At 50.2% G+C, this 27,038-nt stretch overlaps 2 protein-coding genes across 3 annotated transcripts in view; one reads left to right on the forward strand and one right to left on the reverse strand.

Annotated features, from left to right (window-relative positions):
• The window catches only part of lrpprc (leucine-rich pentatricopeptide repeat containing), a 33,766-nt gene extending 14,436 nt beyond the window's left edge, over nt 1-19,330 (forward strand). Inside the window, exons 23-38 of the mRNA XM_049002725.1 lie at nt 3,296-3,503; nt 6,441-6,565; nt 6,688-6,794; nt 11,248-11,316; nt 11,400-11,490; nt 11,817-11,959; nt 12,546-12,723; nt 13,270-13,396; nt 14,381-14,469; nt 14,813-15,017; nt 15,285-15,427; nt 15,548-15,663; nt 17,261-17,335; nt 17,450-17,534; nt 17,981-18,123; nt 19,084-19,330. Coding sequence (XP_048858682.1) covers nt 3,296-3,503; nt 6,441-6,565; nt 6,688-6,794; nt 11,248-11,316; nt 11,400-11,490; nt 11,817-11,959; nt 12,546-12,723; nt 13,270-13,396; nt 14,381-14,469; nt 14,813-15,017; nt 15,285-15,427; nt 15,548-15,663; nt 17,261-17,335; nt 17,450-17,534; nt 17,981-18,123; nt 19,084-19,149 — 1,970 coding nt within the window. The 3' untranslated portion in view covers nt 19,150-19,330. The remainder of the gene's footprint in view (nt 1-3,295; nt 3,504-6,440; nt 6,566-6,687; nt 6,795-11,247; nt 11,317-11,399; nt 11,491-11,816; nt 11,960-12,545; nt 12,724-13,269; nt 13,397-14,380; nt 14,470-14,812; nt 15,018-15,284; nt 15,428-15,547; nt 15,664-17,260; nt 17,336-17,449; nt 17,535-17,980; nt 18,124-19,083) is intronic.
• Nucleotides 19,331-19,938: 608 nt separating this feature from the next.
• On the reverse strand, nt 19,939-26,973 carry abcg8 (ATP-binding cassette, sub-family G (WHITE), member 8). 2 transcript variants are annotated; one of them, XM_049002752.1, is made up of 13 exons: nt 26,803-26,973; nt 25,029-25,133; nt 24,642-24,789; nt 24,177-24,415; nt 23,623-23,755; nt 22,713-22,982; nt 22,474-22,630; nt 22,272-22,367; nt 21,980-22,179; nt 21,751-21,827; nt 20,822-21,089; nt 20,497-20,624; nt 19,939-20,410 (listed from the first exon to the last, which is right to left on the reverse strand). In XM_049002752.1, the coding sequence occupies exons 1-13, from the start codon at nt 26,863-26,865 to the stop codon at nt 20,273-20,275; spliced, it is 2,022 nt and encodes a 673-aa protein (XP_048858709.1). In that variant the 5' UTR covers nt 26,866-26,973; the 3' UTR covers nt 19,939-20,272. The 2 variants fall into 2 exon arrangements, with proteins under 2 accessions (XP_048858709.1, XP_048858708.1); XM_049002751.1 differs by having other exon boundaries at nt 22,272-22,370.
• Nucleotides 26,974-27,038: the final 65 nt, after the last annotated feature.

Here is a 27,038-nt window from a genome sequence, read left to right on the forward strand (position 1 = left end):
TTTGCTGTGAGCTCTGAAAGGCTTTCGTAGGCGTTGCCGTTTGCTGTCGTAATCAGGTCGAAGGTCAGGCTTCTCCGCATCCTATTTTTCTTAGAGCTGCACGATATATCATTTCAACATCATTGTCTCAGCGTGTGCACGCGCAATAATCACTTCACTGCCTGCAACTCATGGCAAACCCTACCAGCTTATTTAACACAGTCTACTGGCAGATGAGCTCTGTTTGGCTGTAGTTTATTTTGTGGAGTTTCGGCGTCTTTGTTTTGTTTTTTTATAAATACCAAATTTTTTTTAGGTATTTTTTTGTAGATATCATGCTGTAATATCGTACAGCCCTACTGCACGACGTCTTCGGATGTCTGGATTTTGCTGCACTGTGACCGGTACTTGGTGGACATGCTTGTCATTACCATTGTTGATTTGGATCTTCAGTAAACAGATTCAAATGAGACTGACTGTCCAGAAATCTCATTTCACACTAGTGTCAGGTTTTGGTGGCCACATTCTTCTAGGGCGTCCCAGTCACTTTGGGAGGATAAACTTTTGTCCCCCTCAGTGCCCCCCCCCCCCCCACCCCATTCATCCCATTCTGTGGCAATTTGTGGAACAATCACACAGCTCTGCTGATCTTGCTCTCAGCGGTCTTAAAATAAGGATCTCCAATAATTTGTTCTCCAATCTGTACACACGGATCTTTTTCCCCCACAATGTGAATCATGGCATTGGGTGGAATTTAAATAGGCTATTCAGAGAATCCCGTATTAAGCGGAGATTATGTGAATTCCGTGGTGGTTTTCTCGGAGCATGTAAGATATAATTACGATAAGGTCCGCCTTGGTTCGCCACTCCCTGCCCAATTCAAGTAATAACGTGCTGCCCCCCTCCCCGAAGCGTGGATGAAATCACCGGACACCTCGGCACTGACAGAAGAGTGCCCGAGCACTAATGTTCGCCAGAGCACTGTGTGGGGATTGCTGAGTGAATCCGGGGGTACTGCATGCCGCTGCCTCCCCCATCTTGTAATATGCATTAGCATACTTCGCTAGCCTCACTTCTCCGCCAGGGCTGGGCCCCCATGGTCGAGCGTGAGATCGCATGGTGGCTTCCTGTCCTCCTGCAAGCCTGCCTGACTTAAGGCTTCTGCAGGTTGGATTGGACTGGATGTCTGTCAACAGGACTGAAGTTGCTGAACAGCCCAGTAAAAGCAGACTGCATGTGGGAATGTGTGGCCTGTCTGTGTGTTTTGGGATATTGAGATTTTTTTTTTGGGATATTTATGACGCCTTCGTATTGAAGGCACATTGAACACATCTGGGGAAAATCCCACAATGGTGTTGGAGCCATAAGCAGTCATTTGAGAATCTGCCTGTCTGGTACGGCCATATGAAGGGCCATTATTCATACAGAGAGGCCAAGCTTATTATCATATGTTTTGATTCAATGAGTGACATGTGAGGGGGCACTCTGGGGGCCAATCGGCTGTCACCTTGTGTCTGTGGCCCGCCCCTGTATACACCCCAGAATTATTATTTGAAGCCTTGTAACCTAAAGAGGGACAGATGTTTTCCCTTTGTCTGTATGTAAATTTGGAAATGTGATTTTTACTCTAGGGCATTATCTTTGGGCTCTGTTTTGAGCAGAAGGTGGACAGGTGGGGAATGTGGGTGCTCCGCAGGGGAACTGGGCCAGCGGTTTCTGCCGATTAGATCTGTAACTTTGAACAATTAGGATGCCCCGCGGTGGGGGCCAAACTGCGCGGGACGGAGAAAACACAAAATAAAAACGATCTCTTGAAAAACCCAGCATGACCCTCATGATGCCCCCTCTCTCATCCTCCACGAACCCCCCCAAATCGCTCTTTCTGTTTTTGCCCCATTAAATCTCTGACAGTCGACGTGCTGGCTCCTCATTTGCATAACAAGAGGGTGTGAGCGAGTGAGCTGGCGAGCAGGCGGAGAGGGGGCCGGGGGCCGTGGGGGGATGAGGGTGCGGTGCGGGGGGCCACGTGCTGTGCTGATCGAGCCGCCAGAGTGCCACCTAGTGCCAAGGCGAATGGGAGGCAGTGCTGTACCGTGCCAAGCTGGTAAACAAATGGTACTGATATCCTGGCTGATGGAGACCCAGACCTGAAAGGCTGTTTTCTAACCCAGGCCACCCCCCCCCCCTCGGTAAGGCTTTTGACTCGTTTCATCTGGCTCTGCTTGGTCCACTCTGTTGACCTAGACCCCAGCAGATCCTTCATTGGGCCTGCTTTCAACGATGTTAGCCCCTGGGGGGGGTTTTGGGGGGGGTTTTGGGGAGGTGAGAAGGGCATGGCTGCTCCAGCCAGCCCCTGCTGTAATTAGTATCGTCGCTTTCAAACAGACCCTATCAATATCAGACCATTAGCGCGGTCCTAAACACAGTGTAAACACATCTTAATTATCTGGCCCGCTGACAGAGCAGCTGCCTGTTGGTGCGGTGGGGAGGGGGCGCGTCGGAGGGGGGTGCGTTGTGGCAGCTGGATGCCGAGCTGGAGAACGGCCCGATAAAAGCCCCCATTACGGCCCCCGCGTGTCCCAGAGCCCTGGGGTCCGAGGCCGGTGGGGCCGGCCGGGTGCTCACCGCACACCTATAATTAGCGGCCGCCGCTGCGTGGAGCCGATAGCGTGCCGGTATTGGGGGCCCTGTTAATTGTAGTCTCGTTTAGAAATGCAAGTAGTAATTAGCAGGAAATTGGCATTATACGGGCGAATTTGCATTCCTGCTGGGTGTAAAATGCTGTTTTAATAGCGGTTTGTTTTCCCTACATGAAATTATCTAAGGGCCCTTTTTCCACCCCCCCACCCCCCCTGCTTTCTCTTTCTCTCATCTGGAACTCTGGGTGGGGGGGGGGGATCATGGGGTCCCTTTGGGGTATAAACAGCTCTCGCCCCCCTCTTAAGTGGGGGATCACATGACCCGGACAGGTGGCTTGGCTCTCATCATTATCGTGGCTCCAGCCATGCTTTCTGTACCCCTCCCGTCCAGTCCACTTTTTCTCCGGATCATTCTCTGCTGTGGTCAGTGCACGTCCCCTTCCCTCTTGCCAGGGTCCCGGTTCCCTCCTCCTTCTTCCAGGTCAAAGTTGACCTGAGGTAGCGGTAGACGGCAGGACATTGGTCGGCGGCCAGTGGCTTCGCACGTCTGTGGCCTTCAGATGCACGTTCGAACGGAAATGGTCAGCTTGGCTGTTCCACTGATTTGTTGCCCAACATCTTGTCCATAAAAGATTCTCGAGGTTCCCCTCCAGATGTGTCCTCTCTGTCCCCCGCAGAGGCAGTGGACATGCTGAAGGAGATGAAGGAGAAGAAGGTGGCTCTGCAGGACACCGCAGTCTTGTCGCTGTTCCACATCCTGAATGGGGTGGCGCTGCAGGGTGACCACGCTGCTGTCAAGAGGATTCAGGATACAGTCTACTCTGTGGGCCTGGCTAAGCCTGGCCCGCTGCTCTCTGGACCCATCACCATTGCCTACCTGGAGAGGTGAGGCCCCAGGACCCTGCCCTCTGGGCTCAGGGGGGTGGGCTTAAGATCCCGCCCAACTGTCTTCCAGTGCCATGGAACGTCTCCCATGTGTGGCTTCCTGTCTAAAGCGCGGTATGTGAATCGGGCCTGAAGCTGTGCCTCTCTGAGCCGGATCCTGGCTCCCAGCAACCCAGTGAATGTTTCAGGTCATTCTCTCTGCACGGCTTTTAAGTAGATTGTCTCATTTGCATGTTAATTATGTGTGGAGTCTCTAATTGCTGGATTTACTATGGCTATGCTAAGCAACTAGCCCAGATCCTGTGCGACCCTCCCACCCCCGTCTCCCGTCCTGCCGAACGCTGGCGCCCCCTATAGGTTGGCACTCCATGCGTGTTTTTTTTTTTTCCCCATCTGGTCGCTATGCGAATGCTGATCTGCTTTGCCATTTACAAGCAGATTCGTGTTTTTCTCCATTTTTTTTTAACCTTTTCCCCGGTTTCTTAGCTGCGGTGACTAACGGGCGACCTTGTCGCCGGCCGGCCGAGCCTCACTGAGCGACAAACAAAACCGCTTCTGCGGCAACGATTGACCAATGTTCAGAAAATAACAGGGGGCAGACACATGGCTGGGGGGTGTGAGATTTATTATGACGCCTTCGTAATTTTATTATTATTTTTTTTTAATAAATGCAGCTGGATTTTTGGACAGGCTCCTGGACCCTGGAACAATTGGGGGCTTTGCTGGGGGGGGGGGGTTGGGGTTGATCGGGACATGTGTCTGAGCATCATAAGCTGCTGGACTGAGAACGGAGGGAGGATCTCGCTCTCTCTCTCGCTCTCTGTGGTCGTTATCATGGAGGGTCACCTCCCTGACAAGGTCAATGCCGGCCAGTCAATCCCTGCCACCGCCAAGAAGCCATCCTTTCAGCAGCAAACGGAACATTTTTTTTTTTTTTTTTGTACGCTCCCTTCCTCGCAGCCTGCCCCTCCCATTTTTGTCCCCGTTGTTCACGTCAATCGCTGCGTCTCTGTGAGGACAAAGCGCATGTCACTCGGCCGCGAGTGTCTCATCACTGTGTCAGCCGTAACGACTTAATGAGCACTTCTTAGGGTGATTTGCGGAGACAGCCAGTCAGCGGCGCCGTGGTTGGGCCCGGGCTGGGCCCATGAGCAGCGGACTGGATCCGTATCCGTGATTATACCTTCCTTTATACGCGGGTCGCACCCGCGTCTCTGTCACATTAACGGCTAGGCCGGCCCGGCGAAGGGACGTGCCTGTCAGCCACTGGTGTCTTGTGGGTCGAGACGGATCGCGCCATCGCCAGGCTGCCACGGGAGGTGCCTCGTGTCGAAGTATTTTTAGTATTTTGTTTAAAAATTTATGATAGGAAATGTGTAAACTTAAATATTAGCATGGTGACAGGAAGGCTGAGGTGCTGTTGGCATTGCAGCTTGGAGGGTGTGGGGGGGGCATTTTTTGTGGACCCCTGCAAGTCCCCCCCCCCCCCCCTCCTCTGGCTAATGGTGTGATGACCTGCATACAGGTGTTGATGATTTTCACTCGAAGTCTTCTCACTCTTTATACACACACACACACACGTGTGCACAGCCATCTTCAAAGGACAGTGGGGGGGGGGGGGGGGGGTGTCGTGAATTTGTCCTGAACAAAAGAGGAAGAAGCTTCTTCTCGTCTTCCTGATCTCCCGTTTAGAATTTTTTATTTTTTTTTTACTTAATTGGCTGTAAAGTGCTTGACATGCAAAGTTAGTGACATTAACAGGGAGCGTGTTTGAGTAAATCCGAGCGCATGTGACAGCCAAATTGTACCCGGGGAAATTTGTGAAGCCTTCGACATGGAGCGTTTCCTTCGGAGGGTGGAGGCTGGCAGTTGTAATTGCAGTACTGGACTGATGGGAATTCTAAAGAAGGTTAGCGGGCGGAGGAGAGGGGGCCGGTCCCCACGGTCTGGTCGATTTTTGTCTGCGGGTTCCAAATCCAGGCTCCCACTGCAGCCCCCCACCCCCACCCAGTTTGCCAGCGTATAGTAATTTGGTGACTATTTGTTCACTGTGTTATTTGTCGATTGGATCTCCATCTTTCTGCGTTCAGTCTTGAGTGAGCTTTTCAGCCCCGGAGCTCCTGGGTGAATTGCCTCTTAACCCCAGCCTGCTGGATAATGTCGTCACTCTTCATTCCAGTTGAAGCCAGTGGCTGATATAACGGCATTTCACCTTGCAGCCGCGATCGCTCTCCTCGGTCTGCGCCGTCCCCTGCGCCGTCCCCTTCCGTCCTGCGCTCCCACTCTTCTTACCGCCTGCGAAGGCCACGCTTTTCAGTCCGCCGTTCCTCCTTTGCCGCACGTGAGCATCAGATGCGAAATCCCATGAGCGATAATACCTGCTTGTCACACGGGTTCGTTTTCACGGCTAACCCACCGCCCCCCCCCCCCCCTGCCTGTGACCTATCTGCTTTGACCTTTGGGTGATTGGCGTTGTAATTACCCAATCACCAGATTGATGCTGGCCCAGTCACAATAAAGCAATTGGAGTGGTGTTTTTCCCCCCAGTGTCTCTCTTTATTTCTCCATCACCCATCTGTCAGCAGTGTTGTTAGCTCTTTGTTAGGGGGGGCAAGAGAAGCATGGGGGGAGGGGGGGGCAGGCACTATAGCAAGCCTTCTAATTTTGTTGCCATATTCTGCCAAATTGCACAGTTGGGGATTAGGGTTGGGGGGGTGGGTGGGTGTGGAAAACACACTGACACAGAGAGATCAGAGGTTACCGACCCCGCATAGAGTGAAAAATATCCCGCCCTTGCTGCCTCCTGCTGGCTGATCATGGAAGCGCTTTCCCCATGTATACTGCTGTCCTTCTGACCCAGTGTGTGGTGGTTAGTGTCCATGACCAGTCCCTGTTCACAATGCCTCCCCCCCCCCTTGTATGTGCCCCCACCCCCAGTGGAGACCTTTCCGGGGCCTTGGATGCAGTGCTGGACCACTGCAGGCAGTACAAACAGCTTCCCCGCTTCCACGACCTGCTGTGCCGCCTGGTGGAAAAGGAGGAGGCTGACCTCCTGCAGAGAGGTGAGGCCTCTGTGTCAGCATGGAGTAGGGGAAGGCGGAACCTGATGGGGGGGGGGGGAGTGCTTGCTGTGTGCCTTTTATTTTACCTGCCGTGCCTCACTTCCTGCTCTCCTTCCCCCAAGCCATGGACTTTGTGAGCCAGGAGAGGGGTGAGATGACGATGCTGTATGACCTCCTGTTTGCCTTCCTGCAGACGGGCAGGTACAAGGAGGCCCGCAAGATCATCGAGGTGAGGCTGGACCCCCGCTGTGTCTGGGGTGTGGGGGCTATTTAAGGAGTTTAATGATACCATGCTTGATGTTCTTTCTCAGAAATGAATGTTTGTCTCAGTGATGGTCTGCCAGTGGTAGGTGGGGTGGGGTCTGTTTGGGTCAGGCTTTTAGACGTCATGTTTAATAATAGTCAGGCCTGCCTTCTGTCAGCGGTCTTTGTTGTTATCCAGCTCTGGGTTGAATCCTGGGGTGGGTGGGTCCCCCATACATGAATCCATTCGTCGGTCCTCTAAAGACGAGACGAATGAGTTAAGAGCTAATCGGGCTGGGCTCTCCGTCTCCGATTCTGTTCCGTAAGCGGCTTAGCTAGCTGCCGGAGGCAACTGAGTCGGTCACTTGTGATTAAGCACAGCCACCCACTCGATGGACCTGTCACTCGCTCTCGGATAGAAGCCGAGGGAGGGACTGGGAGAAGGTCAGGAGTGGCGGAAGGTCCCGGAAGGGCGCCCCTTGTGGAACGCGGCAGGAAGTATTTCTGCATGCTCTCCATCAGAATGGCCTCTTGTGGTGTCTGCTTCGTAAGCAAGGCTGACTCTGTAGTCTTTTTTTTAATAATAAAACCTTGCGTTCGGTCTCTTTCAGCCTCCTTGCAGCCTTAGGGACCTGACAGGACCTGTACGCAGATCTTTGTTGCAAGCCTGTGCGTCTCTAGATCTGACTCCAGGTTCTGATGTTCTTTCTTTTCCAGATGACTATTGGCTGCCTCTCCTTTGTTCCTTTAGCCTGAACTTTCTTTTGTCAGTCCCAATTAGCAGGTTAATTGTGGCGGCCCGGGCCAGCGTGTCTGTGCGCCTGTGTATGCGGACAGAAAGACATTTTTAAAGATTTGGGGGTAAATTATACCCCCACTGTCTAAAAATGGAGGCATTTACAAAATTTTGGGGCTACTATTTAAAAATAGTAATTAATACATGAAGTTTCACCCAGATTAAAATGCGCACAGTAATTGCCTGCCGACATGAGTAAATGAAAATCATACTGTTGCTATTTCAGAGAGAGATGCGCAGTCTTCTGTGTGTACAGAATACCATCCGTATGCGAGGGAAAGCAGGAGTCGGGTTTGTTTAGGCTATTTAGCTTTTAATGGCCTTTGTATATGTATCATGCATTAGTTCATAAAGTCTTTCAAATGAAGTAGCTTACAGCCATTTTTTCTTTAAAAACATCATCTTTGGAAACTGTTGAAGGTCTTTTAAAAATACGTGAGGGGAAAATGTGTTTTACAACTGTGAATGCAAACTGGTACAAATATTGCAAATTACGATGTTATTAACCTCTGAGCTGTTCGGCAACGTTTTAGACAAAATGAAATGAGTCCTGATTATTCTTTGTCTCCAGCTCCGCTGTGAGAAGCTTATTGGATGGGAGTCTGTGCGATGTCGCGACTGAAGCTCTCGTGTTGTTTACAACTAGGAAGTAATACTGTTGGTTTTAACACACAATAAAAGGTGCCTTGATATAAACGGTCATCCCGTATCTCCTTTTGAAAATATATCATTCTACCATGTAAATTCCACGTACTTCCCACCCATAGGCGACTCTGGAAGTTGTGGTGTGGGCGAGGAAGTCATAGGTTAGCAGACAATCAGCCTGTTTTGTTTTTGGATGAACTTTTTTTATTGAATAAGTGCGCTCTGCTCTCTGCCAGGAATCAGATGGTAGTATATGGTAGTATGTAGTCACAGTTACATGTTCCGTAAAGTTATTTATGCACGATGAACAACAGCTGTCTTTGGTTGAGTATGTGTTAGATTAGAGTTGGAGTTTAAATTAAAGTTGGATCAGTTTTTAGGGGCATTCTGAGATTTCTTGGAGCTTTTTTGTCCCCATTAACTTCTGATGCTGGGGTGATACCGCCCAACCCCCCCCCCCCCCCAAAGTCCTAAGTTGCCTCCTCCTGTGACTGTTTCCCTGCTTTCCACTGCTATTATTTGATGACCATCTGTAAGTTGGGGTTTATGCTGAAATAAATGTGGAAAAACCCACCAAAGGAACAGCCCTGCTGAGGACAGGAGGGAAACGCTTTTTCTCGCCCGGTCAGGGAGGGGGGGGGGGGGGGCACCTCATGGTATGTAACAGGCGGTTTTGCGCCTCTTAACTTGCACTGGATAAGAATAATTCTGTCTTCATGGCTCAGAGATTTTGGTTTACAAGATAAGCTATGGTGCCCCCCCCCCCCCCCCCCCCCCCAGCGCACAGCTGAAAGGCCAGCGCCTGCTTTGGATGGGGATTTGGGACGTGGTGCTGAAACCTTATTAATGTGAACATGTTTCTTTTGGGTATTAATGTTGTCTTTTACCCTGGTAGCTTTATACTTCTATCTTTCAGGGTGATGAAACCTTTGACTGCTTTTGATAAACCCCCCCCCCCCACAACAAAGTGGGTCATTCTGCGATGTTGCTGCCTGGTCTCCGAGGTCGTGCTCCCCTGATGGTCATGTGCAGTGTCAAAGTTCTGGAAATGTAGAGAACCAGTTACACACTGGGCACGCAAGCAGACCCAGCTCCAACTGCTTATCTCTGCCGGGGGGGGGCGATGAGGGGCTGCAGATTAAAATTGACAGGTAACCCCGGGAACAGCCATTGTATTGCAGCCCTATTTTTGTGTGAGGACATATTAGGTGATTTAAACTTTAATAACTCAGAGTGCTATAAATTCGTAATTTCTCTTTCCCAGTTTGAGGCGTGTGGTTACCATAGCGATTATATCACCCTCATCATGGTTCCCTGGCCTCTTTTGATTGGCACATGTAAATATTTATGCAAGTGCAATCAAGCTCGCAAAGGTAGATCCAGCACAATGCACAACATTGTCCCTTGGTGTGGTTTTTGACTGGCCTCAAATTGCTGTCAGAACTTTCCTGATTCGTTTTGGCCTGGTTCTGGTCTGGTTCTGGCTCTGCCCACTCCTGGAAATGCAGCCCAGAGGCCAGCTGATGTCCTGCTGCCCACCGTCTGTTTCCACTGTCTCTAGAAGCCGTTACTTTGTACTTTGTAATGAGTTTTTATCGACAGACTGACAAAGGACAGTGAATTACGTTGAATATTAATTAAAAAACCGGTAATAGCCCCCCTATTCAGTATCAGGAGTGTTTTTAACAGCACATGTCATGTTTGACTCGCGGGTCAGAATCCTCCCCTTGTCGTTGGCCCCATTTCTCTGGCTCTCAGCTCTCCAACGCTGAACCCGGTCCTCATTAAAACAAGTGACACCTATGAGGTTATATGGGGGACGGATAAAAAAAAATGTATCCCAGGAAACCAGCCCCCTCGAATACATCATTTACAGCACAGGAGAGGTGAGATGCAAATGAATCTGTTGTATATAATTGTAAGGTTATTAATTGTGGGTAATTAAGTGAAACATAATAGATGTAAATGTTTGGTCAGATCAGTGCATTTCTGGTGAGCGTGTTGTTGCAGCTCAGATTTTGTGTGTGTGTGTCTGTGTGTGTCTGTGTGTGTGTGTGTGTGTGTGTGTGTGTGTGTGTGTGTGTGTGAGAGAGAGAGAGAATTCTGCACACGTTTACTGTGACATTGGTTCCCAGATTCCTTGTTTTTCCACTGTGGGGGCATGGTAAGATCATGACCTGACAGCTGACGGGGGGGCAATCATGTGACCTAGATGTCCTATTGGCACCCCACCTACTGCAACTGAGATTGATGCTGTGGGGATAGGGGGGTGGCTTAGCAGTGAGGTGACAGGGTGTGTTGGCTGCCCCCCTCCCCCCAAGCCCAGCATCGTAATCATAACTTCATCATGGTGGATTTGTGCTGAGGAAGATTTGTCTCAGGCTTAGATCTGCAGGGGGGTGGTTGGGAGATTTGAGAAGAGCAAAGGAATGAAAAAAGCTGGGGGGGGCATTTGGGACTTGGTCTTTTGTAAAAGCAGATTAGATGAGATAGAGAGTGGGACAAATTTTAATTTGTCAGTATAGATAGTTGTGTAAGATGATAACGGAGGGTGGCTTTTTACCCTGCTCGAATGATATTCTTAGAGAGATTGCACATCAATCTCATGGATTGGCATTATGGGGCTGTTCAGAAATGTACAGATGGGAGTTTTAAGAACTTGAGATCATCCCATCTACATACACACAGTCTGGAGAGGAAACGCGTTATGAACTCATCTAAGTGGGCGTGGCCAAGGGAGTCATGTGGCAGCAGCAGTCAGGGTGTCGGGTGACTGCTGTGATGTCATCCTCCTCCTTGACGAGCCTCACCTGATGTTCTTTCCTGCTGTTTTCTCTCCTGAGCCACCAGAGAGGGCGCTGCGGAGTGAGTTAAAGCGATTGGCTTTTTCCAGTTAGGAGACCCTGATTTTAAACTGGTCGTCAAATTGGGTTTTTCAGGACGGCCATTTCGGGAGCTTGGCTGATTTTCCCATCCTCTGCTGTTTGCTTCTCTGTAGACCCCAGGCCTCAGGGCGAGACCCGGACGCCTGCAGTGGTTTGCTGAGAAGTGCATCTCCAATGAGCAGGTGGGTGGCGCCGAGTGTTGCGGACCATCATGCTGTGAACCGGGATGGGTGATCCCTCACTGACTGCCAACCTTGGGCCGTAGATGGAACCCCTGGAGAACCTGGTGGAGATGACGACCAAGCTGTTCGAATGCGACAGGGATGAGATGTACCACTACATGCTCCGCCTCTGCAGTAGGTGTTCCTTGGACTTGAAGCCCCACCCCTTCCTGACCCATGTTTCTTACCTAACTTCCTAACCTGCCTGACACCCGTAACTTTATGTCTTCTAATGGGAAAACCAAGGGCTGGGAGTCTTAAAAGATAAGGGGATGGAGGTCTTGGTGGAAACTCCGAATTACATTTGTGATTGCTCTCCTGACTGATGTGGTTTTCTCTGTGCTATTTAAGCCTCGAAACATTTGTTAGTCTGAGAGTTTAACTCTAGATGTGTGTTAACTGTTCAGATTTGCCCTCTTGATTGCTCTCTTTGGCTGACGTGTTGCCATGGCGTTTCCCAGGTGACACGAATGACTGCCGCAAGGCAGAGTCTGCCTGGACAAAGATGCAGGAGGAGAACGTGATCCCTCGTGAGAGGACCCTTCGCCTACTGGCTGACATTCTGAAACGCAACGGCCAGGAGGTGCCCTTTGGGGTGCCTGAGGTAAAATCACACAAGTGTCCCAGTTTTTGGTTACTTTTGGTTAAGGTTAGGGCTGGGTGGGAGTTAAGGTCGTCATTGGTGGGATTAGGGTTTTGCCCATAGAAATGAATGGAGAGTCCTCACAAAAATATGAATACAAATGTGTATGTGAGGGGGAGTCCTGCCATTTATTGTAGAGTTTAGATGGGGGGGGTGGTTAATATGATAATAGTGGCTCCCCCCATGTCATCACGCTGCCTACATCCTTCAACCTCGTTCTCCTACTCACAGTGCATGCATCACTATCTACCGCTTTAAATCCCTGTCAAGTGGGATATTGGATTTTGATACAATCTGGAGTTTAGTGGAATTAAACAGCCCAATAGCCCAACTAATTCAGGCATGCTAAGTGGGGGCTGGTTTATGGGGGCCCTCCCATGTAGCCGATACTTTTATGTCCTAAAGTCTAAGTTAGCAAATGATATTAATGTGGGTTTTAGTCCTCAGAGACTTAAATGTCCCCCTCTTCCCTTTGTCATGGGTTTATTTATTGACTTCCAACTGTTTCAGTGACTGAACGGTGTTTGAGTATGTTTGGCGTGTGCAGGCTTGGTACGTGGACGTCGAGACGGTGGCCCAGCAGGAAGAAACGTCAAAGGTCCCATCACTTGTGGTGAAAAACAAGGGGTCGACTCAGAGCGGCAGCTCGCCAGCGAGGGGTTTGGCTGCTGAGTACCAGACTCGCCTCACAAAGCTGTGCAAGGCCAAGGATGGCAGTGTGGAAGGTATGCCACCCCGGTGCATTGTGGTCTTTGTAGTACAGACACCCATCGACAAGCCCTCAACCCATAGCACTGCCAGCTGGCTCTACTGCTTGATTGTTGCAGGTGCAGATGTTTATTAAGCCCCCTTACCCTTTAGCCAACACCCCCCACCCCTGCTAGGTGCATGCCTTCCCCTAACCCGCTCCAGCCGTCTGACGGTTGGCGCTAAAGCCAGTCTACCAGGTCTCACTCCCTGTATCTTCTCTCCTGCTGGTCCTCCATGGGCACAGGCCAGCTTCATTTGGCTGGCTTTGCACGCAGTTGGCCGCTGCCACAGAGTCCGGTGGCAGGTGTTTTTCTCACCCAAGATCCGACCGAGAGAACAAAGACGGATTATTTCTTGTTTAAAGGGCTTAGAACCAGAATGCAGTTTATCAAAGGGAGACCAACCGGTATGATGTTGGTTCTTGCTACACAGGGCCGCAGTTTGGCCTCTCGCAGCCAGACGCTCTGCTTTCCGTGGGGCAGCACCTCCTCTTATCCCTGCGCTGTCCCTCCTCTCCCCAGAGGTCTACACGCTGTTGAAGGAGGCGGATGGGAAGGGCGTGACCCTCCGAGAGCCCGCCTACCTGACGGTCATCCGCTCGCTGCTGGCAAAAGGCTGTTTGCCGGAGGCCCTGGACGTTCGCGACATGTGAGTGTCTTTCTGAGAAGCCATGGTATTATATTGCACATTTGTCCGTTCTGATGATGTCCCAGGAGAATGGATAGAGTGTATGTGAGCTGTCGTCTGTCTGACGTGTATTTTTACTTGAACACTCATGTCTTGCTGCACTCCACCAGTCCAGATAATAATGTTATTTTCTTTGTCGCCCTGTTGTACTTAATCAAGTCCCTTTACATCGTCCTCCTCAGTTCCCATTGCTGGGGGGTGGATCGACCATGATTTAATCATGCTGTAGGATTACAGAGTTGCCTGGGCAGCAGTAATAGCGGGGGCATCATTTGACCTGCTCTCGCGTTCGAGATGGTGAATTGTGGGACGGGGGGGGGGGGCACTTGGGCTTGCACTGCATCACAACTGAGCAATGAGGCTCTAACAGAGAGATTAAGGGGATTGGGGAGATTGGTCGGGGGGGGGCTAAAGAATTTCAGTGTCCCCCTAAAGCCCCCCTGGAGTGCAGGACATGAGAGGTTGTTCTGTGGGGTGGGGGGGGGAGGATTTTCTTGGGACCGACTAGAGTAATTCTGACCCTACGGTCCCCCCCGGCAATCCGCTGAGCGGCAGTGCGGTGGTCACCGTGGTGATAAGGAGCCGTCGATGTTCAATTGAACAGCCGGATTAATCTGCCCGGATCCTGTTTAAAAGGGCCAAGGAGAAAAATACTTGGATTGAGCTTTAATGCTGCAGAAATTAAAAAAAAAGTGGTCATATATATATTTTTTGCCCCCACCTTTATTTAAAAGATTGAACCCAGTAGAGAAGGGGATTGATAAAATCCTATCAATCTCGCGTGAACCCCTGGAAAAGCCGTTTTTAATATCTCCTTTGATTGCCCCGGCCTCGTCTTGTACGCGTCCATCAGTGGCTCACTGGTAACCCTAACGTGGGTCACCACCTCTTCGCCATGGCGTCCCTTACAGGGCTCCTGATGGTCTTTCTCTCCCCCCCACCCAGAGCTGCCAGGAGCCTGCAGGACTTTATGCTGTGCGACACCTGCAACAGCCTCCTGATCACCACGCAGGTGAAGCACGGCAAAGTCAGAGGTGAGTGGGCTCCAAACCCCCTCCCACCGCTATGCCCCACCCCTGAAATCTGCTGCCCCGCCCTTTGCCCATATTTAACACTGCCCTCCCATCTACAGTGGTCCGTTGATTTCTTCCCTTAAAGTCTGTGAAACTTCCGTATCTTTGTCAGGAACGGTAATGTTAGTTTAATATTACTCATTAATATAGTTAGGCCCTTGTAAGAGGTCCCTCGATGTGTATTGGAGGCGCGGGCGGCTCACGGCCGGTGAAGATGCCCTGCGGTCCTCCTGAGGTTGCCTGCTGATTAGCAGCCTGGTGCTGTGGACTTATGAGTGAGTGGGCCCCTCTGCCCCACCCCCAGATGCTCAGGCCACCCTCAGGGAGATGTTGCAGGCCCACCAGGTTCCCCAGCAGCTGTCCCTGACGCGTCTGGTGCAGACGCTCTCCGGCAGCGGAGACGTGGAGGGTGTGAGGGAAGTGGAGGCCCTGACCAAGAAGCTGAACTCCACCATCAACCTATCCAAGATGCTCTTCATCAACAACATCGCCCTGGCGCATATCAAGAAGTACGTGTGGACCCCCCCCTTTATAAAGGAACAGCCCTTTAGGCGGACTAATGTGTGATTGGGGTGACGTTCTGGTGTAAATGATTTAAGGCTGGACCTCTAACACAGTACCGCTGTTCGGGATCCTCACACCCAGTCAGCTCGGCTCAGGCATCATTCGCTTAGGGCTGATGCCCCGTGTCTGGGCTACTGCGCCGCCACCTCCTACATGGTCTCTTGGTCGCTGAACCTGTAATGTCCCCCCCCCCCCCCCCCCCACCCCCGCAGCGGAAACATCCAGACAGCAGTCGAGGGACTTGAGGCCCTTTACATCCCCACTACGGAGGCCCGAGAAGACAGCCAGCCGACGAACATCTCCTACATATTCCGTAAAGTGATAGAGGACAAGAACGGGGAGGCTTTGGATAAGTGTAAGAGGGGGACGAGCACTCGGTCTTGGCCCTGCAGTGGCTTGTGGGATACGTGCAGACAGATGGGAGTAACCATGACGGTAAATGACAGGCTGTCTGAGCAGCTGCTTCTGCTTTCAGTGAACGCCATGGCGGAGAGGCTGGCCAATCAGTTTGCTTCCTACTGGCCAGTCACCAGCCTGTTCATGACCAACGTGGAGCTGGACCGGATCGACGAGGCCCGTTTTCAGCTGCAGGTAACTGTGGATGGCTGCTGTGGGAGCCTCCTCTCCACTTTTAAGTAGTTCAGGGTCTGGTTTGCGAGCTTCGACTTCATACCCCTGTGTCAAGATCAAGGAGGGAGGGGGCGGAGAGCAGGATGTCCCGGTTTGTCTGGGGTGCTACTTCAGAGCACTAGGTCTCCTTACATTTCCAGGAAACTCTCAAGGTTGCCTCATTTCTGGAAACTTCTTGAAGTAGGGAAGCAATTTTCAGGTTAAAAACATCCTCCTGTCTGGAGGGATATCCATTATGACTCAGAAAAGCTTCTGACAGTAATTCAGAGGGTCTGATTAAGTACTTGAGAGACTCTGAGCGGAACTGGCGCTAACTGGATCCCTCAAGGCCGGTCTGTCGGTCTTTAACGGACCTGGTAGAGCTTTTAAGCGAACGCGGGTCAGCCGCTTGGAGCAGCGCCGATGGCACCGGGGTGCTGCCAGAGATCCGAGGGCCGCCAGGGATTCTGGGAGCGGCCGGTTCCGGCTCGAATGCATAGGCCCATTTAATGGGCCCTGGGAGGCTTTTTTTGGAGGGGAGGGGGGCTTACAAAAGAAAATGACATCACTAGTGTCCTCATTGACTGCCTCGGGCGTGTTGCTGCAGTGTATGACAGACGGGGAGGGGTACCAGGACTCCAGAAGGTATGGGTTGTTTTTCCCGCTGCCCAAAGACGCCTCTCTCTCCAGGGATCAGACACTTGACTTCATACCATTTTTTTTGTTCTAAACGCTAATGGCATGTAATCATTTTATTATCTTCGCAACGGGGCTGTCAAATGTCGAACTCTCCACCTCCGTTGCTGCCTCTCACATCTTAATCCAGGCTCTCCCTCTCTCACATTCTCGTCATTGTCCCCTCCCCCCCCCCCCCCACCCCGCCGGCTGATGGGTCGTTCTTCTTGACGATCGGGTCCCCCATCCCCATCGATGCTTAGTGCTGCTGATATTTAACTAACAGCCGGGAAAAAAAGGGCAGATATGAAAAGGGGGAAAGTGTGAGTGAAAAGGCTTTCAGACTGAGCAGGGAGATGGGAATCGCGCCTTTTGTGTGAATAAGTGCAGATAATTATACTTTAAAGAGAACAGTGCTGTACGTTTAATTTTTATATAGAAATGAGCGGTTATCTGGCGGGAAACTTATGAACTGTGTAATTAACCTTCAGCTGTAGAGGAGACTTCAGCGTTCCAGGAGACATAAAGGATGGGCCTCGCGGTTCAGATGCGAGAGCACACACACACACACACATACACACACACACACACACACACACACACACACACACACACACACACACACACACACACACACACACACACACACACACACACAAAGACACACACATACACACGCATTTGCGATTGAAAGGTAGCCTGTGTGTGTGTGTGTGTGTGTGTGTGTGTGTGTGTGTGTGTGTGTGTGTGTGTGTGTGTGTGTGTGTATATAGAAGACGGGTCAATATCCCGCTAAGCTAAGTCACCCTGTGCTGGTCAATCAGAGGATCCCCACCTATGAGTTATAATCCCATGTTCCAAATGAAGCTAATAATCTTATTTTGTCCCCATATGCTTCCCATAGCGTGTTCCTGCCATTGCGGAGCAGAAGGGGGTGCTCACCACCTTCGTCACCAGGATGTCGCTGAAAAACGGCCACGTAAGACATGAGCAACCCCAATCTCCCACCCCCCCCCCCCCCCCCCCCCGGCGCCAGCCCTTGCATGCGACTCCCACTCCGTATCACCAACTGAGTCTACTTTCTCCTCCTTAGGCACAGAAGATCCAAAACCTAGTGGATCTCCTTCCAGACATCCTGGAGAGGGAGGTTGTCTGCAGTTACCTAATGAAATGCTACAGTAAGCCCCGCCCCCTGCCACCTTCACAATCCAATCATGTTTGCAACTTTTTTTTTTTTCTTTTTTTCTTTTATCAAGATCATGTTCCTCCTTCTGAGGGACACATGGCTGGTTTGATTTCACACAGTGTTTTCTGGTGAATGTTAGTATTTGTTATGATTAGTTAGGTGGCTCTAATGATAACGGCCAGGCAGTTTTAAACAATGTAGTGTTCAGGAGAATCAGAGTCCCCCGATCGACTTCCCGGGGGGGCGGTTGTGAAAGAGTTCCTGTTAAGCCCATTCTCTGCCGTCCAAAGCCCAACACGTTAAAGTACTTAGCCTTTTCTTTGTGGATGTCCATGATTATTTCATGCTCTGCTTTTGGGGAGCCCCCCCAGCCACTGATGTGTTGGATTGGGGTTTTATATGTACTATTTCACCTACCGCTCATTCCCACCCCTACAGCCAGGGAGAAGGACTTGTCCTCCGCCAAGGAGCTGTACGCCCACATGCAGGCGGAGGGGACGCACGTGGATGAGCTGACCCTGAAGAGGCTTGCCGTCTTGTACAAGGAGGCTGGGGAGCCAATCCCGTTCGAGGAGCCCCTTGTAAGTCCCCCACCCCACCCCAGAAGAAAACTTGGCAATCATGAGTGCTATGTTGAACCTGTTTTGTGCTTCACTTCCACATACATCTCCTCGCTTCTCCAACTCACACACCTCTTGTTGAGTGTCTCACATCCTGCTGAGGTAACTCCCTGACCCCCTGCCCCTCTTGCTCATCGCTGCCCCCTGCTGGTTGGAGTATGCCCCACCTACCGCGAAGGGTCGTTGGCTCCGCACAGGAAATGTCTGGGTGCATTGATCCGGGGATCGCGTCCGTGCCAACCCCCTAATGTGGCCCCTGAGTAGAGATGGCCCGTTGTGGGGAGTGATTAACCGGTGATTCGCTGCCTTAGTTGGCACCCTGCCAGGGCAAGGTGTGCATCGCACAGTGTTCCTGGAAGAAGGGGGGGGGGTTCTAAGGTTAATAGGGCCCTCCAAATTGGGCTGAATAATACCTTGGAAGAGCCAGGCTGAGCAGATTGACAGTGCACAGGAAGGGTGATGTGGACGCTGTGGGGGTCAGATCGCTGTTCATTCTGTGGGATGAAACCATTTCAGAGAGACCCTCTGCTCTCCTGTCCTCACACCTTCTGCCTAATGCCTCCGGGGGGGTGGGGGGTGGGTTGTATTCGATGTCATCAGCAGCCTCCTATGGACCATCTACCAGTTTATCAGTTTTAATTGCTGCTTTAATGGACACCAGTGTACATGGTAATCTTTGAGCATCTCCGCTTCAAAGGCTCACTTATCCGCAAACACCCCTTTGACTCGATACCCCAGGGTCGACCAAAACAAGTCGATTGTGCCGCTCGTGTTTCAGCGTGGCCCTGGAGATAAAACGCTGGCTTGTGATTGGCTCACCAGCTAATGAGGTATTGGACATAGCCTAGGAACAGGGCGACCACGCCGGTCCGGGTGCTGTGCGGGTTGAGTAACTTTCGCTTGTCCTTCTGCTCTTTGCAGGAGTCCTTCAGTTTTTACGCTCAGAAGCTCAAGTCCCAACGGCAGAAGCGGGATGAGGAGGAGTGAGCAGAACCCACCCCCATCTGTTATTTTCACCCTGTTCTGTAAGGATTCTTTTTTTTAACATAAACTATGCCAGCAGTATGTGAAACTGTGGGAATTGAATGATATTAAACTCTGTGAGCCTCCAAATTCTGCTGTACAAACGTATTTATGGTTGTCAATAAACACCGGTGATAAAAAGTGATTCGCTTCACATCTCTCCGTGCCCCGTCAGTCAGGCGACTAGTGGCTCTTCCGCGCTGTGCGGAGCTTCTGCACAGGCTGTAAGTTAGGAAGGTCTCCCTACCTAAAAACAACTTTTCTTGCTGTACTTCTGTTGACATGTATGCAGAAAACCTGCCTTGTAAAATCACCGATGTAACATCGAGCTGGTTGGATGTCAGTGTCACTGTCGCTAACATGCACTGCGGCTCCTGCAGACGCACTTTTCTTTTAGCTCGGCAGAACGGTACCACGACGCTAATTGGGGGCTCTTCGCCTGTCCAGTCGAGCTTCAAGGCATTTTCTGTCCATCTGAGCCTGTTTTCCACTAAATAAACTGTTGATTGAAGTGAGAGAACATTTGGTCTGGGTTAATTGTACTAATTGAACTTTTCTTGCTGTACTTCTGTTGGCATGTATGCAGAACACCTGCACTTTTCTGTGTGGGGTCTGCACACTTATTCTCACCACGTTCCTCGTCTCACACTCCGACCTGCATGTATCTCTGCATCTGTAATGGATCTGAGTTGCTCATGTGAGGCACAAACTGACTGTAAATGGATTTCAAAAGATTTGTTTTATTTTGAGAACTTCATCACCGATCCACTGAACATTTGCACCAGTGCAAAAAAAAAAAATTCACTCAGAAAAAAGCTCTGAATATAAGCTTTTCAAGACCAGCTTTCTCTGACATTCATGTTTATAATCTTTGCAAATAATATAAAATCAATCTTTATAAAGGAGACCCACAAGTTGCTTGCAGATATAAGCTGGACAAAACATTTGCAAAAAAAACTCATTTGTGGCTTTCTTTTGCTGGGCTGAAACCGCAGTGCTTTGCTGCCCTCCAGTGGCAGGCTGTGGTTCTGCGGACGGCAGGGTTAATGATCGGATTGGTCAATAAGACCCCAGAATGCAAAGATCTTCACCAATCCTGGCTGGACTTCTGTTTGATGAACTTCAGAGACAGGTAGTAGAGCAGCATGAAGACGATACAAACCGCTATGAGGACGAGGTAGCACGAGTATAGAGGGTATTGATTCATTTCCATGGCTTCTACCACCTGTCAAACAGCATGTTGAGAGATTATTACAGAAAATTGCACAAACATGGTGTTTTCAGTAGAGAAACAATGGGGGGCTGACTTACTAATATCCCATCGATGTTTAAGGTGTAATTTCCCATGGTGATGGGGTACTTGAGTCCTCGAAATTGGACCTGCAGCATTCCGTCAAACCCCCAGCGCATGAAGGAGATGTAGGAGAACCAAGAGGCCACTGGATGGCAGACAGGACAGACGTTTTTAATTTTAAATGACTGTTTAGACCATTATGGATTTTTAAAATGACTGATTATTGTTTTTACAATAAGTGTGTGACACTGAATGATGTGGCTGTCTGACCCTGTGACCATCCATGACCAACCACGTCCACGGGGCAGATGGTGGGTCCGTCCCGGGGAAGGCGGGACTCACCCAGCCACATGTTGCCCAGGCTGATGACGAAGCCTCCCGTGAGGTAGAAGACGGTGAAGAGCGCGTTGCCCATGAAGGCCGAGGTCTGCAGCGTGGGCAGGGCCGCCGCCACGAAGAGTGCCATGGAGCGGCTGCAGTACACCACCAGCCAGGTGAGCAGGAAGTTGAGCAGGAAGCGGTTCAGCGCCCCGTTCAGACCCGCCAGCCAGTAGATGGGTACGCCGTACACCAGCGTGAAGACGCAGTGCTCAGGAAGCTCCCCCAGGACCTGCACACGGCACCGGGGAGTCACCGGACACGAGTACTGCTTGCATTCCTTGGTTAGCGCCATGAGTAACGACAGGGATGCTAATCTGCCATCACCTTGATGACACTGTGGTCTCCAGCTGGAGGGTCACGGGGCCCCCATTTCTCTGATTGGTCTATGTGTGTGTCCATTTTTCAGGACCCTAAGTCGGCCTCCAAGGGTGTTTCTCAATACCAAGAATGCAACGATTGGCAAAACTGATCTTGCTAACTTGCCTCCCAAGAACGAACTTGGGACGCAGTGCATCATGGGATTGTTCTCGTTTGGACAAAGATGCAATCGATGTATCCTTGATATTTGGGGAGGGGCAAGAACGACATGCAGGGATTTTTACCGCCCTCTGTAGTTATATTCTTAAGTATATGTAGCATATGTAGCTGGTCTTTGGCAATGGAAGATGACGTAAAACGGGCACATGAGAACACCAGTATGGTTAAGTACGCATATTGAGAAGCACTCAAAGAGTTGGACACTGCTCCTGTGTCAACTGGCCTGCTTCTTTATAAGCACTTCTATGCTGAAAAAAAGTCCAGGCATGGATCTCTACTGGCACCCAGTGGTAAAAGTGTGTTGGTGTTTTTTCGTTGTTATTTTTGACTTCATAGTGGGATTAACATGGTACCTTGGCAAAGAAGTATGACGTAACTGAATACATTCCGTCTTCAAGCTCGTGGTACAGCATCGCTCTTTCAGAGTGACCTGTGGAAATTAGACAAAGGCAGTTCAAAGCTTTTCCGGTGCTCTCACAGAATGACGTCATATCAAAATTACAAGGCTTGTGAGAATTTAATTGAGCCTCGTCAATTTTGGAACAAGAGTGTTGTTGCCTGGAGACTTGGGACGACACTCACACTTGGCGATGACGTCCAGCACCACCGCAAAGGGAGTTAGCGCCCCCATCATGTAAAGGAGGGCCACGGTGTCCTGCACAGACAGGCGTGACTCTCCCGCCCCGAAGTACAAGAAGCCAATGAGCAGGGACATCAGCAGGGCCTCCAGCCCATGCACCAGCAGGGTGACCAGGTCCCGGAAGTCATTGTATACCTGCCTCCTGAGGGGTGAGGGAACCTTGGCATCATCGATGGGTGGAAACCAATCTGAAGGTGAATGATGATATGAAACAGTGCCCCCTAGAGGTTGTACCTCAGCAGGATGGTGAACTGATGCCAGCGGCCAGGCAGGCGGTCCTTCTGATTGGACACAGCAATCACCTGCTCCTGGGGTGTCAAGGAGAGCTTGCTGCTGTAGGGCAAGGATCAGCAGAAAAGCGTTCAACCAGTTGCCTGAGGAAGGTAGAGTAGTTCAGGGAGGGAATTTGGGGTGAGGGCTTCTGGGGTGTTTGTACCTGGGGGGCTCGATGGCAGCATTGGCCTCCTCACCCTTCCACATAAAGTCTGTAGTCCCCTTCACCTTCTCCACAAACTGGGCAGCCAGCACCCTAGCCCGCTCCAGACACTCCACCTCACGCTCTGGGCTACGCCGGTCAATACTGATCAGGTCCACTAGGGGGCGCAGTGTAAAGGCCTAGACTTAGCTGCCTTCTGAAGCCAAATTGGTAATGATTTGGTGATGGTATAGACCTACCATAGAAGTCGGAGGGGTTGCAGTAGCGGGGGCAGGGGTGGCCCAGGGTGGTGAAGTAGGGCACCATGTCGCGGGCAGGGCCAAAGTACACTGCCGAGCCAGAGGAGAGCAGCACCACCAGATCGAAGAGCTGGAAGATGTCCGAGCGCGGCTGGTGGACCGAGAGCAGCACCAGCCGGTTCCCCCGGGCCAGACGTGACAGAGTGATCACCAGGTTGTGTGCTGTGAAGCTGTCCAGACCTGAGGTGGGCTCATCCAGGATAAGGATGCCTGGGGAAATGGATTACAGTACAAATGAGAGCACTACAGGAAGCTGGGAGTCACATGACGCAGGTAGTACAGTTACTGCTACTAGTACTGAACGGCAGCAGTGAAACGCACTTGCAATGCAAATTTCACATGCTCATACGTATATGAGAGCTGCTTTTTAATGTCAACCTGAGGAACTCGCATTCTTTTCACATACTATTGGTGGTGTCTCCTTAGGACCCGCCCCTTTCATTCACTCTTGTCAAATGTTATTGGTGGTGTCTCCTTAGGACCCACCCCTTTCATTCACTCTTGTCAAATGTTATTGGTGGTGTCTCCTTAGGACCCGCCCCTTTCATTCACTCTTGTCAAATGTTATTGGTGGTGTCTCCTTAGGACCCGCCCCTTTCGTTCACTCTTGTCACATGCTATTGGTAGTCTCCCCTTAGGACCCGCCCCTTTCATTAACTCTTGTCACACGCTATTGGTGATGTCTCCTTAGGACCCGCCCCTTTCATTAACTCTTGTCACACGCTATTGGTGGTGTCTCCTTAGGACCCGCCCCTTTCATTAACTCTTGTCACACGCTATTGGTGGTGTCTCCTTATGACTCGCCCCTTCCCATTCTGGATCCTGTCTGCTCCTAACCTCTCCAACACACCTGGGTTCCACAGCAGCTGCACGGCAATGCTGACCCGCCGCCTCTCCCCTCCGGACACGCCCCGCACATACTCGTTGCCAACCCTGGTGTTGGAGCACTGCCGCAGACGCAACTCTGCAATCACATCATCCACCTGTACGGGTAGAAGGGGCAGTGGTCACAGGCTTGTACTGTGTCACCTGACCCCAGTGATTGCTTCTATTCCAGGTGATGCGGGGGGGTTTTCACACATCACATGGCCAATGAAAGTAATAACAGAATTGGCATGTATCATCCATTCTTGGAGGTAACAAAGAAGTTTAAGATCCTGTCTATTTATCGGCTATCAAATTAAATTAATTTTATTAATTTAATTAAAGCAAAGCAAATAAGTTTAGTTTGATATGATTTGGAATGAGAGACACTAGTTCAATCCATGCTAATTAACGAATTTAGGAATGGAAAAGTCAGCCCATTGGAGTGAGCCTTGAGTAGTATTGGCCTTGTCTATGTGATGGTTGTATTAGCTGATTTGACTGGCTGATATATTGGCTTTTCCTTCTGGTTCCACCCACCCGCTGGTCTCGCTGGGCCTGGGAGAAGTGCATGGGCAGCCGCAACTTGGCCACGAAGGCCAGCGTCTCGCGCACGGTGAGGTGTGGGAGCAGGCGGTCGTCCTGCCGCACGTGGGCAATGCTCTTCTGCACCAGCTGGGGGGTGCTGGGCCGCCCGTTGACCAGCACCTGGCCTGACTTCACGGTGCCGCCCTGATCCCGGCATGTGACAATGTCCAGCAGCGAGGTCTTCCCACAGCCTGAGAGACACACACCGAACTGGTGTCATTCTTAAATTCACTTTACATGTTACGTAATTAACCGTAGTTTCTATATAAAAGTTTAAATGAATATGTATTTATTTGTAATGTGTAATATAATCTTTTCTGAAACAACCTGATATTCCTGAGGTTATTGTATTAATCGAAAAATACACTTTGCGTTTTAAAAGCCTGCCCCCTGCAGCTGACAGGTGGGACTGCACACCTGAGCTGCCGATGACAGCCAGCATTTGGCCGCTGTGGACTCGGAGGTTGAGGCCCTCGATGGCCATCTGCTTGCTGCACTGCATCTCCCAGGGCATCTTGAACTCAGACAGCTTCTCGTACCACGGTATCTGTGCTGCTGTGTCCACCTGTCAGGGTACGCGCACACACACACACACACACACACACACACACACACACACACACACACACACACACGCACTGTTATCTGTAGTGCCCAGTGACATGCTTATGTGTGAATACAGACAGGATTAATCCATCAGAGACAAAATGAACAGCTAAGAAGATTGCAATCAAGACAGATGTCTCGGGTCAGGTGGGGCTGACAGTTTGGCTCAAGGAGAACGGACAGAGACTGGGTTCTTACCTCATAGTGCAGGTTCCTGACCTCAAGCTCATTACGGCGCCCTCCATAGGTGAAGTACAGGCTGCTGTCTTCCTCCGCAGACGAAAAGAGCTGATCCTGTGGGTTCTGGGTACAAGCAGGAAGACTCCTCACTATAATTTGCATTGCTTCTTTACTTAATTTAGTCTAATTTGGTTAGAGCGCCCTCTTCTGTCAATAGAGATAATTGAGTATAATTGCTCATTAGGAGGAGCTGTTTACCTAATTAAAGATCCTGCTGTAGTCTGACACTCAGCTGATCTCTGAAGGTCTCAGTTCATTTACAGACACTTCTCTACTTGCGACTGAAATATGGCCGTTCGTAACTTGAAATGTTCGTAAGTCATTATTGAACATCATTTTAAGAGTATACGCAAGTACAAAGAACTAGGATGCCGGGAGTACGCACGCTACACTGCTGCGTGGCGGGAATAGCGGCCGGAAGTTGTGCTCAGAAAAAAATTGATGTTGTGGACAGGAAACAGGAGCCCAATGAACACAATTTGGACTTACAGTCCTCTTCGTTCGGATGTCTGAAAGTTCGTAAGTTGAAAGTTTGTAAGTAGAGGAGCGTCTGTATTCTGTTTTTCTTGTATTCTGTTTTTCTCCCAGGTGTCAGCAGATAAGTTATAATAATTTGTGTTTGCTACCAGTCAAAAGTTCTTTTTTCACACGCTGAGATTTTCTTGACATTTGGATGTTACTCACTTGACATTTATTAAATATGCACTCAATATTCTTTGCTAACAAATAAATTCACAGCATGTTCATCATTTGAGTACCTTTATTAGCGAGAAAATGTCACATCTTTGATTCATAAAAAGTAACCTCCTCTAGCAGTTATAAGAGCAGAAACAAATCTTTCTACAAGGGACATTAAATACTGCTCTGTTTCATGGGATGAAACAAATAACTAATGCATTTAAAGTTAAAGGACAGCCTAGAATTTGACTCACCACACAACCGGTTAATAGGATGTCAGACATGCACTGTTACATAATCTTTCCATGTTATAAAGGAAACTTCTTTTATTTGACTTATATTTTCATTTTTAGTTGTTCACTCAGCATTCCAATGCTTAAGAAGAATAAAGAATCTGCAGTTTATGAAATACATGAAGTGTAATAAGCTGTGGTGTGCAAGGACTTCAACTGGTAGTTTATCTGATACTTTAGTTCAGCATCAGGGGGTCAGAAGGTTCATGTCATCTTCAGTTCCACTTAGACTTTACAGGTGAAGTATAGCGAAACACTGTATGCCATTACACCACGGTCCTAATTTCCTTCAGAAAAACATTCTGCACGTTGGATTAATCACTGAGCTTCTTACATCAGTCATATCCAATAAACAGGCCAGTTAATCTGTGATTCACAGACCTAAGCTGTATGTAGGGAATATGGATGTTTCACGGATGGTGATTAACCGATTTAAGATAATGAAATCAGCATTTATCGCTTTATCATTTTATCAGCTGCCTGCTCGGCATGGAGTTTGGCGTGAAACACCCAGCTGGTCCAGGGTTCAGAGCAGAGCAGGGGTTATGTAATGTCAGAAGTTTTTAAGCCAAATGCGCGATCATTCCGTAAACAATATAAACGATTTTCTCAGTGCAGTAGAATAAACACGGGTACGGGTTGAGTTTGTCCGGTACGTTAGAGGGGGATAAAAAGGAATCAGCATATGAACGCAGACAGGACCAGCCAGAGTGTGTTTGATTATGGTCTCTGTCCGTGAGGCAGAAGGAATGTTGACTTACCAGCTGAGCGGGTCTGGCGCGGACAGGGTCCCTTCCTGATTCGAGGCTGCTCTCGGTCGCCATCGCAGCGCGCCGACTGTCTGGGGTCGTCGGGGTCACCTATCCGCACGGTCCTCGCGCTCTGTGATCTCTGTCCTGCCACTGCTCTGGTCTCCCCACTTCCCCAGGGTGCATAATAAAAACCTCACTCTCCACCCCCCCCGGACGCAGCTGTCTGTATGTGCCAGGGGGCCAAA

The sequence above is a fragment of the Brienomyrus brachyistius genome, unplaced genomic scaffold, assembly GCF_023856365.1.
Source record: "Brienomyrus brachyistius isolate T26 unplaced genomic scaffold, BBRACH_0.4 scaffold71, whole genome shotgun sequence".
Lineage (NCBI taxonomy): Eukaryota > Metazoa > Chordata > Actinopteri > Osteoglossiformes > Mormyridae > Brienomyrus > Brienomyrus brachyistius.

Coding starts and splice junctions, on each gene's coding strand:
- abcg8 (XM_049002751.1), bottom strand. CDS start 26,865: ATGGCGACCGAGAGCAGCCTCGAATCAGGAAGGGACCCTGTCCGCGCC. Junction 22,180..22,271: donor CAGTTCACCATCCTGCTGAG/GTACAACCTCTA, acceptor CTCACCCCTCAG/GAGGCAGGTATACAATGACT. Junction 20,625..20,821: donor CCTGGGCAACATGTGGCTGG/GTGAGTCCCGCC, acceptor TCTGCCATCCAG/TGGCCTCTTGGTTCTCCTAC.